This window comes from Drosophila biarmipes, chromosome 2R, assembly GCF_025231255.1.
Source record: "Drosophila biarmipes strain raj3 chromosome 2R, RU_DBia_V1.1, whole genome shotgun sequence".
In the NCBI taxonomy this organism is placed as follows: Eukaryota; Metazoa; Arthropoda; class Insecta; order Diptera; family Drosophilidae; genus Drosophila; species Drosophila biarmipes.
In genome coordinates, this window is record NC_066615.1 from 2863848 (window position 1) to 2877792 (window position 13945).

Here is a 13945-nt window from a genome sequence, read left to right on the forward strand (position 1 = left end):
GTTTTTTTGGTAATCATTTTATTATTTTCATAATAAATTATATATGTCGCAAGTGAAGAAATATCTAGCATGTTGAAGAACATTGCCATTGGCCATCTCGAAGATCGTCGTTTACTGGTGTATCTCCGCACCATTTGATCCATTGTGTCGACGCCAGCTTTATATTTATTATAAAAATTTATTATTTCGGGTTTTCTTTTAGCGTCATCACCAACATATGCATCTGAATGCATCGTAGACATCAGAATGACAGCTTTATTTTTTTTAGGAACGTAAGAACACATGGTAACCTTTTCGTGAAATCCAAAAACTGTCGAGTACTGCTCCCGTGTCTTATTTGCTCCCATAACACTAGGGATGTATGGTTTATTTTTTTTACCGTGCCAACAATAGTAATATTCCACGATAACAAATGTTTAGCAACGGGTAGAGAAGTAAAGAAGTTATCCATGCAGATATTTCTACCACTACCTCGGTACGGAGCCGCCTATTCTTTCACTACTCTTTCACCCTGATTCTTTTCTCGAGTGTTATCTGTTTTCCCAGTGTACATAATCCCTCGCAAAGGATATGCGTTTTCTGCATCTCAAATCCACCAGATCTTTATACCATACTTAGCTGGTTTCGATGGTATATATTGAGTAAACCCAGTTCGGCCACGGTATGGATATAGCTGTTCATCAATCGTCAATTTTGCAGTTGGTTTGTACATCTGAGCTAAATTGGAATTCAGCATTGTCCACACAACACGAATTGGAGCTGCCTTGTCTTCTTTTTTACGTTGACTTCGAGTATTACTTTCGTCGAATCTCAAAAAACGCAGAATATTATGGAATCTCGTCAATCCCATCGTCGTACCTGGACTGTCCCAAATAGGTTTCAGATGTCATTCACAACTCTATGTTATTATTATTTTTTTTTCTTTACATTTTCACTTACTATTAATATTTCAAGAAAAAAATATTTTGGAAAAAAATTTTTTAATAAAATAAAAAAAATTTTAATATTCAGAATTGGGTACCCGGGTACCCGGTTGCTAAAAGACGTCGGTAAAGTTGGTTACTAACATAAGGGTTAAATTAAGTTGAGTGAACTAAAAAACACAAATAACGCAAGTCTACTTAAAATAGAATGTCGGAGTCCATTGCAAACAAAGAAACATTTAAATTTGTACCCGTATACCCGTTGTTTGGGGAGTAAATGGAAAAAAAAAACCTAGAACATTGTGCTCAAATTAAGAGCATTCGTTCTTAAAAACCGTGTAAGCACAAATTTTCTTGAGCTGAATGTTCTTAATTCTAGAACGAAATTGTATGAACTAGAAAGGTGCTATTAGTTGATTTCGTTCCATTTTTCAAGTTGATTTCGGTTTTAATATAAGAATATATTTTGATCAATATAACATTTTTATATTGACCTTACCTGATATTGGAATTAAAAGAAGACCATTTTAGCCTTTTTCAGAAGGCGAAAATGATCCCAAATAGTTCTAGAAATAAGCTTAATACTAAATTAAATATTAATATCTTTCCCAAAAAAATCTCAAAAATAATAGTATTTGGTTTTTAACAGTTTTTTACTTTTATTAAATTGTAACATATGGAATATGTATTTAATAAGTGATTATGTACAGGCTTAAATCTTGTATAATATTAAGGGTGTGTATGGGGGAATACTAGAAAAAGAAATAATATATTATAGATTTTTATGTTTCTGTTAATATTTGCATACATATCTATAAATAATTGGTTATGTAAGTATAAACGCACGTGGAGATGAACGAATTTGTCTTTCCGAATTCTTGGAAAAAAGCTTGCACTTAAATGCAAACAAAATTTCCCTATAAAAGCAAACCCTTATACAAACATGACATACCATACCTACGTTTATTTTAACTCAATCAATTAACTTTAGTAACACCATGCTAAATTTTTAAGGATTGTTGCTCACTTCAGTGAAATGAAAATAAATAATTTCATTCTTTTTTAAGACAATTTTTTGACATCTGTATGTTAGAGTGGTCCGACTTTTATTAATTTGAATTCCAAATTCTTAAAACTATAAGAAATAATATTCCCAATATTATAAGATAAAATGTCAAAAAGCCCCAAAGCTATAATTTGTTTCACATTATTTTCCATTAATTATCCGATCGTTTCTATGACAGCTATATGATATAGTCGTCCGATTTTAATAAAATTAAATTCAAAATTCAGAACTAATTAAAAAATTTTATTTTCAAGCTTAACTTATAACCTTATATATATGTTAAAACACACAAAAGATATAATTTTTTATTTCATGTTTTCCTAGTAATTTTCAGATCGTCCCTATGGCAGCTATATGATATAGTCGCCCGATTTTGATAAAATTTAATTCGAAATTCAAAACCAAATAAAAAATGTTATTTCCAAGCGTAGTGGAAATATTTTTCATTTTTTAACGTAATAACTATAGTAAACCCACAATAAAAACATGAAAGAAATTAGCTTTGTTAAGTCGTTCCCGTGGTAGCATTGTACGTAAAGAGCATTCTAATTTTAAAACAAGAAAGGAAGTTAACTTCGGCAAGCCAAAGTTTGTATACCCTTGCGTTTATAAAAAATAATCAATAATTTTATTAAATTGAATTCGAAATTCTTAAAAATTTTTATTCCCAATATTATAAGATAATATGTCAAAAAGGCCCAAAGCTATAATTTGTTTCACATTATTTCCCCCAATTATCCGATCGTTCCTATGACAGCTATATGATATAGTCGTCCGATTTTAATAAAATTTAATTCAAAATTCAGAAATAATTAAAAAATGTTATTTTCAAGCTTATAAGGTTATATGTTAAAAAACACAAAAGATATCATTTTTATTTCATGTTTTCCTACTAATTTTCCTATCGTTGTTATGGCAGCTATATGATATAGTCGTCCGATTTTGATAGAATTTAATTCGAAATTCATAACCAAATAAAAAATGTTATTTCCAAGCGTAGGAGGTTATAAGTTAAAAAATTGCTCTAATGGTAGCTTTGTATTATACAAATGTAGTTAAGGCTTATAGCCGCCAGTGTGGGTCCAACCTCACCCCGACAATTCATTGGGTTTTTCTTTTTTTTTTCTCTTAGCTTGTAAGTATTTTAATTTTGAGAGCAAGAGAATAAAATGTGAATAGACTTTGTTCTGCCTCGTTTTAAGTTATTTCGTGTTCATAGTTATAATGTGTAATTTATAGATTCTGTTCAGTTATTATTTTTTTTGTGTCTGCAACCAGTTGTTTGCTTTTATCATAAACCACGTGCTGATGTACAGCAGAATAAGTTGAAAAATTATAATCCAATAAAAACAACCTAATTCTACATCAGCGGCAGTGAGATTCAAAATTACATTTGTATTTCTTTGTATTCAATTTCTAAAATTTTTTTATACCCTTGCAGAGGAGACGTTTCCGACCCCATAAAGTATACATATATATTCTTGATCAGCGTCACAAGACGGGTCAATATAGCCATGTCTGCCTTTGACATAAAAAATATGACAATTTTATAAAACTAAGAGCCTCTTTTTTTGTTGTAAAAAATATACAGATTGCCCGTTCTATAGCGTTCCTTTTGATTAAATTTTTTTTTTTAAATTTGTTTGCTAATGTAATTTTGTAGTGGGAATACTTGACAATAGGTGGATCTGGTCCTTCGACAACAATCTTGCCTTCTTCTCTGCTGAATCCCCAGGTTATACCTACGTATTACCGGTTTTGGTTTGGGAATGTAGTGACTGCAAAATGCTGTTCATGTGTTCAAAAATCTGCTAAAGTTGTGGGAAAAGCACTAGTTCTAATCACTTTATTGCCATGCAGTAATGTTCTAAAATTAATTTCTCCCAATTTCTTGTTATGATTTTTGCAGGGGCTACCGCAAGGAAGTGGATCACACACCTAGTCAACAAAATGAAAAATTTAAATAAAATATTTAACAGTGAAAGTGAAAAAGGCTAAAGTATTCAGTATTTATGCCTACGAATCCAATATCAAGTGTAGAATAAATTTGAGCCAGCAGGCTGCCCAAACTGACAGTAAAAGTGGATGGGCATTTATAATAAAATAATCAAGTAAAAGCAGATAACAGAGGAAATGAAATGATGAATTGAATTGAAAATGAAGATAAAATATTTTTGAAAGTGGTATTGAAAAGTGCGCTTTCCAAAAACTGAATAAATAAAATAAGAGCTACGGGGCTCACCATTATAATTTAATATTTAGCGTTAAATAATGGCAGATTGCCACTAGAGAAATATGGAAAAGAGGCCGAGCGACAGTCCCGGAAACTGTCGCGTAACGAGATCAAGCATGACGCCCACGCTGCGCCTGGATCAAAGTCCCAGGCAGGACCATCATCCCCAGCAGTCGGAAAGTGCCAAAAATGCAGCACCTAGAAGGTCTAAGTCGCCCACTTCTGGAAAGTCGCAAGCGGCGCAGCATCACCAGTTTCGGGCTCCCCAGCAACAACAAGAACCCAAAAACCGAAATAAGGCCTGGGTCAAGAGGCAGCACAAGGCCGGAAGTAAGCACAACACCAGCACCTGTGGCGGCGCCAGCAGCGCCCAGTCGCAGTCTACTGGCTCCACCGCGCCAGCTACTTCCCTCCTGCCAGCAACGTCGTCGGCAGCCCACAAGGCTGATCTTGAGAACATCCAGAATATTCATAACAAAAATCAGATTACTGGCGGGGGAATCAACCACCACGGAATCGCCGGAACCGCCCATCACGTCGGTGTCAATGCACATCACGTCGCAGTGGGTGGAGGTGGTCACCATCACCATCACAACACGCGACTAGCGCAGAACGCCACTGGTGGTGGAGCGACCGGAGGAGGAGCCATGCAGCTCTATAAGAAGATGCTGACACACAGGTGAGAAATAAAGTGGGTGGATTGTAAGATAAAAGGAAAATAATCAATCCATTAGGGATAAGGGAAGTCAATTTCTAAATCCACCATAAAGTATATCAAACAAAAACACCTCTTTACAAAGTAAGAATATAGTGACGATCGCACCTTCCACAAACAAAAGTTCTGATATCAACTTTTTTGAAAAAAATCTATTATATAAATATTTTTCCTACATTTTTTACATTCTGCAATTCAATATGCTTTTGCGGTAATACTCTAGATTAGGGGACTCACCCCCGAAACTCGCAAAAAAAATTCTCCTTGATGCACCGCGATTTCTTAAAAATTTTACTGTCGGGCGGCTGAAAATTATTTATGTTAAAAAAAGCCTTCAAATTCACATCAGAAAACTCCACTTTAACGCCCACAAATTGCCAAAACGCCTATATTGAAATAGCTGATAGGTGGCGCTTTACAATATCGCTTTGCTACTGATATACCTCCATATCTCTTTTGCTCCCTTAAGCTGTGTAACGGATATTACTATGAATGGCAGTCCACGCATTGGCGAAGCGCACCAGGAGGGTGTGCGAAGGCGACTACTATATATACACAAAGAAAAAGAAAATCTAATCGTCCTATTGACCTAGTTGTACTCTCACTTAAAATAAAATCAAAATCGGATGCTCCATTCAAAATTAATACGCAAAACAAGAAGTTTGCTGTAGGTGCGATCGTCACTAGCTTTTTACCTTAATCAGTGGTGTTTTTGTTTGATCTGATAGTCGAGTCACTCGGATTCAGCGTACCTTCTTGTTTTGTGCTATGGAAATGGTACTATATCTTAAAGTAAATCCATGCAGGATCAGCATGTTACCTTTTGTAGCTTAAAAACGATGACAAAATGTTATAGGTTATACAAAATAAATTCATTTTGGAAGCTTTACCATTTTGAGCCTTATTGTAAACAATACTAATTTCTTTTGCAGAAATATTTAAAAACAATGTTTCTGATGCAAAGCCAAACAATAAAATGTCCTTTACATATTTTTGAAAACTCACTCTACAATATTCCCAAGGAAAGATTCTAGAGTCTATTCAAGTCAATGCCGGTCGCTCATGGTGTTGTTGTTTCAGCTCAAGCATCAGAACAACAGCCGAAAGAATATACCAATACGCAATATTCTACATTTTTGTAAACCTTTTCTTTTAATGGTACTTTTTTTTGATAAGTGAGTCGATGTTTTCAAAACCTTTTGCATTGTAGGCTTAATCACATTTATTGTAGTCACAAGATATGATACCCTACCTATTCTTACAAACATTAAGAAAAAATCTCCAAAAGTTACAATTTTGTATTAAAATGAATTAAGGGCCTACACAATGGTGCTTTTTTGCCCGCAATTGTACATCTTACAATTTCTCATATGTTTATATTTTTATTATATATTGATAAAATATATATCATCAAACTCATTTAAAAAAAAATTAATTAATTTTATAAGAGCTCCTTAGTGTTATCCTTTTGTTTGTTAATGGTACGATCGTCAATATATTTTTACCGCGTTAAGAAGTGTTTTTATACCCTTGCAGACGGTATACTGATTTCAGTCAGATGTTTGCAACGCAGTGGGGGAGACGTTTCCGATTCCATAAAGTATATATATTCTTGATCAGCGTCACTAGACATGTCGATCTAGCCATGTCCGTCCGTCCGTCCGTTACGCAAACTGTTCTCTCAGTTTTAAAGCTATCCCAAAAGCCTTCTTTCTATTTTAGGTAGTACATAAGTTGGAACCAGCCGGATCGGATAACTATTTCTTATAGATCCCATAGGAATAATCGGAAAAAATTTAAAACAAGAAAGGAAGTTAAGTACACCCGAAGATTGTATACCCTTGCAGTTATGAAAAATAACCAATATTTTATTAAATTGAAATCGAAATTTTTAAAAATGTAAAAATTTATATTTCCAATATTATAAGATATGTCAAAAAGCCCCAAAGCTATAATTTGTTTTATATTATTTCCCACCAATTATCCGATCGTTCCAATGACAGCTATATGATATAGTCGTCCGATTTTAATAAAATTTAATTCGAAATTCAGAACAAATTATAGCTTCGTCGTTTTTTGACATATGTATTATCTTATGATATTGAGAAAAACCGTCAAGAAAATGGTCACAGAAATAATAAAAGATTTTTCTTTAATAATACTAGGGCTTACAACAATCCTTAAAAATGTCACACGGAGTTACTTACGTTGATTATTTCTTATAACTGCAAGGGTACACTTTTTCGGCTTGCCGAAGTTACCTTCCTTTCTTGTTTGATATCAGAGGTTAAAATAGAGTATGGATACGCACAACAAAATGAATGCTCAGACAGACAGACGCCCAATTATTTATTAATTACCTATTGTTACTCGTAAAAATTAGACGATTACCGTAGATTTTTATTTCTCCGTGTATATATAGTAGTCGCCTTCGCACACTCTCCTGGTGCGCTTCGTCGCTATGTGGACTGCCCTCCGCAATGTCATATTCTTGATCACCATCATAGCCGTGTCGACCTAGCTGTGTCAGTATGTCCTTTTGAACACTATGATCTCGAAATGTATATGAGCTAGGAAGTTAGAATTAACTTCGTAAGCGGAGCAAGTTTGTTATGTGAATACTCTACGCCCTACGCCCTTACGCTTAAATCTGTCTGCCGCATACATTTCAAAATACTAATATCGCGGGTAGGTGGCGCCTTTGCTGCTCGTATATCCATCTCCTTTTTGCTCTCTTTAGCAGATGAAACGGTATTGGATATTCGACTAAACCGTTCTTCCTTGTATTTTTTAAGTTTTTCGATTTGTTTAGGCTACATTTTTAGCAAATATTTTTGTTCATTTCCTTAGGGGTCACCATCACCATGTGTTGTGCGCTGGAAACAATGCGAATCACACTTGCTGCTTGGTTACAGGCTGCAACGGCAGTTCTGCCAGCGGAGCGGGCGTGCCCGCAAGCGGAGGCGTTGGAGTCGCATCGGGCGGCGGAGGAGCGACCTGCAAGGAGGCGCAGAGCAGCAAGGACACCAGCTCCCTGAGCGGCAACAGCAGCGTCACGGGCAGCGCAGCAGCTGGAAATGCTGTACACTATTGCTGCGGCCGCTCTAAGTTTTTCCTGCCGGAGAAGCGGTTGCGCAAGGAGGTGATTGTCCCACCCACCAAATTTCTGTTAGGCGGCAACATCTCCGACCCGCTTAACCTTAATTCGCTGCAGAACGAGAATACATCGAATGCCTCCTCCAGCAACAACACACCGGCCACCACGCCCCGCCAGTCGCCCATCACCACCCCCCCGAAAGTGGAGGTGATAATACCGCCCAACATCCATGATCCACTCCACTTGCTGGATCCTGTTGATTCGATGGAGTACGAGAAGCAGCTTACTTCGCCGATGAAGCGTGGAGGCGGCGGCGTTGGAGGGGGGATGCTGCACCACCGACAGCACCACCACCGCACGAGAAAGAACCGAAAGCGTCGGCGCTTCGACTCCAATAACACATCGCACGCTGGTGACGAATGCGGTGGCGGAGGCGAGCTGGCCGACGAACCGCCGCAGCCTACAGCCACCTCCTCGCTGGCGGCGTCGCCGGTGGCAGCGCTCGTCAACGTCGGAGGCAGTTTGCTGCTAAGCGAGTCCGCCGTTCCGGCCGCCGGCGAAACGGCGGAAACGGGCCAACAGCAGGCGCATGTGCGATCTCCGCAGTCGGCCGCCATTTCGGCCACCGCTGAGATGCCATCGTCGACCGAAGCAGCGGCGGCTGCAGGGGCTGAGGAACAAGTGGAAGAGGCGGCGTCGGCTCCGTCGCCGGCAGCGCCGTCATCGCCAAAGCTACATCAACATGTGGACGCAGCCGCGGAAGAAGGCCCAGCTGCTGCGCCGCCTGCTGCTGCTGAGCCGCTGGGGGAGGAGATGCTGCTCAGTTTTTCGACTACATCGACCACATTGGCGGTGGCGTCGACGCTGGCAGAGCGGCGGGCGCAGGCCAGCAGGGACTTGCGTCTGGATTTGTCGAGCACGTGCTACGGCGTCGGGGGTACGGGGCTGAGTTTCGGCGGCAGCAGCGGAGCCAGCATAGGCACTGGTGTTGGTGGAGGCGGCGGGAGGAAGAGGAAAATCAGCGAGAGCAACAATTCGCAAAAGAGCAAGGTGAGTAAGGCTGAAACGGGTGAATCGGGGCGGGAACGAGTTGAGTTTGGGATCACAGAACATAACAGTGCTCAAGACCAGTCATCACACCTACAACACATTGAACACAAAATGTAATTACATGTGTTCCGAGTCGACCTCCCACAAAGAGAAATGAAGGGAAAGAGAAAAAATGCAATCGAAAGAGAAGAGGAGGAGGAGGGAGAAAGAGAGTTTTGGCGTTTTGGCAGCAAGTCAATCGCTGCTTTTGTTTTGATTGCTTTTGGCAGTTTTCCGTTTCCGATTTTAGTGTTGCCGATTTGCTTTTGTATTTATACCACCTCAGCAAAGGTAAACAAGCTCAAAGAAACGATAGGACACAGCCATTGTCTACTAAGCAACCGGTTAAACCTTTTTTTTTAATTACTTTTCGATCTGAAATTAAATACCCTTTTTATAATAATTATATATTACAAGTTGGAAATCAGACAACTATATCCCATAGCCCCAAAAGCATAGTTGGAAAATAATAAAACAATACGTTTTTTAATTACACTAGTTTACAGCCCCCACGCCCCGTGCATGATAACGATAGTGTCTGTTAGAGTTGGACAACAACATCAAAATCACGTTTTTCGCGAATATTTCAAGAACAACTTTCTTGGAAAATATTTTAAGTTGCATAAGCATGTAGTCGAAATTTTAACCGAACGGAACTGTTTTGGCTGTATATTATACTGGTCGGCATAAGTGTTATGAAGAAACAAAAGTTAAATATACTCATGATTTGAACTTACTTCTTGTAAACTTTTGCATCAATGGAAATGATACAAACCCTTTTAAAAATTCCGAATTTGTATGAAAATCTACTTTTTGAACTTTTCTTTCTTCGTCTTGAAAACTTACATTTTTTGATGCTTCAAACTTCAACTTCAAACATTTGTTATTCAAAAATCATTTGCTTATATTATTTTTGATTTTTTAAAGGTGACAATGTAGGAAAATATTTTTTTTAAAAGCTAAAACCATGCCTCAAATATATAATTCTAAACATTTTCCAAAAATCATAAACAATTTACGCAAAATAATTTTAAAAAAATTCGCAAAATTTAAAAAAGTAGATTTTGACATAAATTTTGAATTTTTGATAAATACTGAATGGGTTAAGAAAAGTATTGTATCATTTAAACGGCATTTAAATAACCGTTCCATTAATGCCAAAGATTGCAGAAGTTAGTCCAAATGATGAGTATATTTAATTTTTGATTCGTCAAAATACTTATGCCGACCATTGTAGTTGTTATTTAAAGCACTATATTATTCAAAAAAGATTGATTAACTTTGGTTTGGCACAGAAATTTCATCGCCACGAAGTTATGGATAAAATCGTCAGTCCCGTGGTCCCGCAGCCAGGAGCCTGGAAACGGCCACCGCGCATCCTGCAGCCTAGCGGAGCTAGAAAGACGAACTCGCGCCGGTCGACATCCTTTAGCGAATCTGAGATTATCAGTCCCGTAGAGGAGGGGCCTCCAAAACAGCTGCCTCTCATCGATGGTAAGTAAGTAAGATGTTTTCACATTTCATACTAAATTCTCCAAACTTTAGTTGAGATACCCCGGGGCGACACGCCAGATTTACCAGAGCACGGGCTTGGGAGTCCGCTGAGCACCACTTCGGCGGCCACTTCGCACACAGCTGGTGAGCAGGATTCCCTGGCAGGAGCGGACACCATCATAGCGGATGCTACTGCGTCTGAAGACGTGACCGAAGTCCAAGTGACCAGCAGTATGATGCTGGAACCCGCCCTGATTCCTCCACTCAAAGTGCTGCCCAAGTTCCGCGCCGATGGGTTGAAGTACCGGTACGGCAACTTTGATCGCTACGTGGACTTTCGGCAGATGAACGAGTTTCGGGACGTACGCCTACAGGTGTTCCAGCGCCATGTGGAACTGTTCCAAAATAAGGACATCCTTGACATTGGGTGCAACGTGGGCCACATGACTATCACGGTGGCCAGACATCTGGCACCGAAAACAATTGTAGGCATCGACATTGATCGAGAGCTAATTGCCCGGGCTCGGAGGAATCTCTCGATATTTGTGCGCATTCCCAAGGAAGAGAAGATGCCAGAGATCAAGGCAGAACCAATGGTCGATTGTAAGGCGGAGTCAACTGAGAAAACGCAATCCGTAGGCGGAGAGGCTTCGGATTTAGCACACAAGAAAACGAGGCGAGGAAAGAAGCGGCGCAAGGTGCACCAAAGACTCCAGCACCATCACCATCACCGTCATAATCATCATCATCACCACCACCACCACCTCTATGATCTGGAACAGCTGCAGCAACAACAGAAGCTGGACGCGCTTCTCGTCAAGCCGCACGAATTCTTCCCCATTTCTTTTCCGCTAACCTATGGGGGAATCCCCCATTTGCCGCTATCAAGCAAATCGCCAAATACGTGTGGCAACAATAATCTTTTCCCGTCAAACGTCTTCTTTAGACACACCAACTATGTGCTCAAGGACGAGTCGTTCATGGCCAATGACTCGCAGCAATACGATCTCATACTGTGTCTCTCTGTTACCAAATGGGTCCATCTCAACTTTGGGGATAACGGCTTAAAGATGGCCTTCAAGCGGATGTTCAACCAGCTGCGCCCCGGTGGGAAGCTTATACTTGAGGCCCAGAACTGGGCCAGCTATAAGAAAAAGAAGAACCTGACGGTAAGTGTTTATTTAAACGTAATGACGCCCAAGGATAGAGTGGGAAGGTTATTGCCATACTCCGAACTTAATAGTAACGGAGATGGAACGGTGAAACTATATAAATGATTAGCAGAATTAATAAAAAACGCATCAATTGACAGCTGATTTTTTAAAGTCCGATGAATTTTTGCACACTTTTTATATATTGTTAATCCCTTAAGAATATCATAAAATAACGAACATATTTTTGACTTTGCAGCCAGAGATTTATAACAACTACAAGCAGATCGAGTTCTTTCCCAACAAGTTCCATGAATACTTGCTCAGCTCGGAAGTGGGATTCAGTCACAGCTATACACTCGGAGTGCCACGGCACATGAACAAGGGTTTCTGCCGACCCATCCAGGTGAGAAATGATTGAAATGGAAATATAAACTTCTACCTAACGCTTACGACTTCTGTGATATCCGAATCCTAGCTGTATGCTAAGGGAGATTATACCCCGAATCATGTGCGTTGGAGCGATGCATACTATCCGCAAACCCCTTATGAGGCATATCGCGGCATCTATGCCACCCTTCCAGCTCATCGCATGGGAGGCGGCGGAAGCAGCGCAGGCGGTAGCCATAGTGGGCATGCTCAAATGCTGCACCTCAGTAGCTCCAGTCGGTCGCAAAACTACGATACGCCGCACTATGCAGGCAGCGCCTCCGGCTCGGCCAGTTGCCGGCAGACCCCAATGTACCAGCCCACCTATAATCCATTGGAGACGGATTCATACCAACCCAGCTATGACATGGAATATCTCAACCACATGTACGTGTTCGCTTCGCCACTCTACCAGACCGTCTGGTCGCCCCCAGCCTCGCTGCGCAAGAGCAGCTCGCATACCCCGGTATTCGGAAGTGTGCGCGAAGCGGAGCTAGACGGTGATGGGAGTGGAGGAGGTGGCAGCGGGGGAGGCAGCTACCACCGGCACGTCTATCCACCAAACGATGACACCTGTTCGCCGAACGCCAACACTAGCAATGCGTTTAACTCGATTCGCGACCCTGATACCGATGATTCCAATCAGCTGCCAGGGGGAAGTCGGCGGCATGTGTATGCCACCAACTGTGGAGAGAGCTCCTCGTCGCCGCAGGTTAATCACCACGAGGCGACCGGCGAGTTTGTAGACGCTCTAATGGAAGACGAACATAAGTCTTCAAGTGGCGGAGGGGCTGGTGGCGCGGCTTATTGTGATCTTTCGGATGCCTAGACTAAAAATGTTTTAGGCAGGAAAAAAGTGTCAAAAAAAAAAAACAAAAAAAAACGAAAAATCTTAAAAACCACGAAGAGTTTTTGAAAAGAAAAATCAATGTAACCGTAAACAAAACGCTTATGTTTTCTAAGGTATAATGTGGGTATATATTTTTTATACATCGTAATTTAATGAAAAGAATATATATACAAATATATACAAATCTATATATACATTTTGAACAGAGATGCATGTGTTTAGGTATATTGTTATCTGTATCGATAAGGCTAACCTTTTTGCTAAAATGCTTTATAGTGAACACATGATTTGATCCTGTTGGCAGTTCAATTGTAATCCTAGTTTTTAATTCACCATAAGCAATACAAACACAAACACGCTCTTACGTATATATCTACATATACAGGCACACCCACCAACACTCACACACACGACAAGCGGTAGCTTTAAATAATATATATAATGCTATAAAAATGTTTAGGAAACGTGAAAAATTCCATGAAATTAAACTATTTTTTATTAAAACTTTGGCAAAGCATAAAATATAACATGCTGTAAGGAAATGTGAAACAAAATGAATAAAGCAACCACAATGGCAAGCAAAGAAATTACAAATTAATAATTTATTCCTAAGAATGTTTAAACATTGTTTTAAGCCTTTGAAGTGGTAAGAGCTTAGGAAATAAGGCATCGGAGTTTAAGTTGTTCTTTTTATTTAACGTTCGGAAAACAGTTCTTAACGTTTTATCAATACCGCTTGTCCACCTTGCAAAAGGAAAGCGGAATTTATGTCCTATGTTTTTAAAACGTTTTAATAAAATATTTAATTTTTTCTGAGAAAATAAAAATTAATGTAGTTGAAAGAATTAATGAAAGATTTCTTCATAGAGAAATTAAACAATATTATATTTAAAACTTT

The 13945-nt window shown here is 39.3% G+C and overlaps 1 protein-coding gene across 2 annotated transcripts in view; it reads left to right on the top strand.

Annotated features, from left to right (window-relative positions):
• Positions 1-13945, top strand: part of LOC108029603 (7SK snRNA methylphosphate capping enzyme bin3) — a 34507-nt gene extending 20562 nt beyond the window's left edge. For both annotated transcript variants that reach the window (XM_017101978.3, XM_050887911.1), the window contains exons 3-8: positions 3899-4901; positions 7788-9084; positions 10419-10617; positions 10669-11786; positions 12028-12174; positions 12247-13945. In XM_017101978.3, coding sequence (XP_016957467.1) covers positions 4285-4901; positions 7788-9084; positions 10419-10617; positions 10669-11786; positions 12028-12174; positions 12247-13026 — 4158 coding nt within the window. In that variant the 5' untranslated portion in view covers positions 3899-4284 and the 3' untranslated portion in view covers positions 13027-13945. The remainder of the gene's footprint in view (positions 1-3898; positions 4902-7787; positions 9085-10418; positions 10618-10668; positions 11787-12027; positions 12175-12246) is intronic.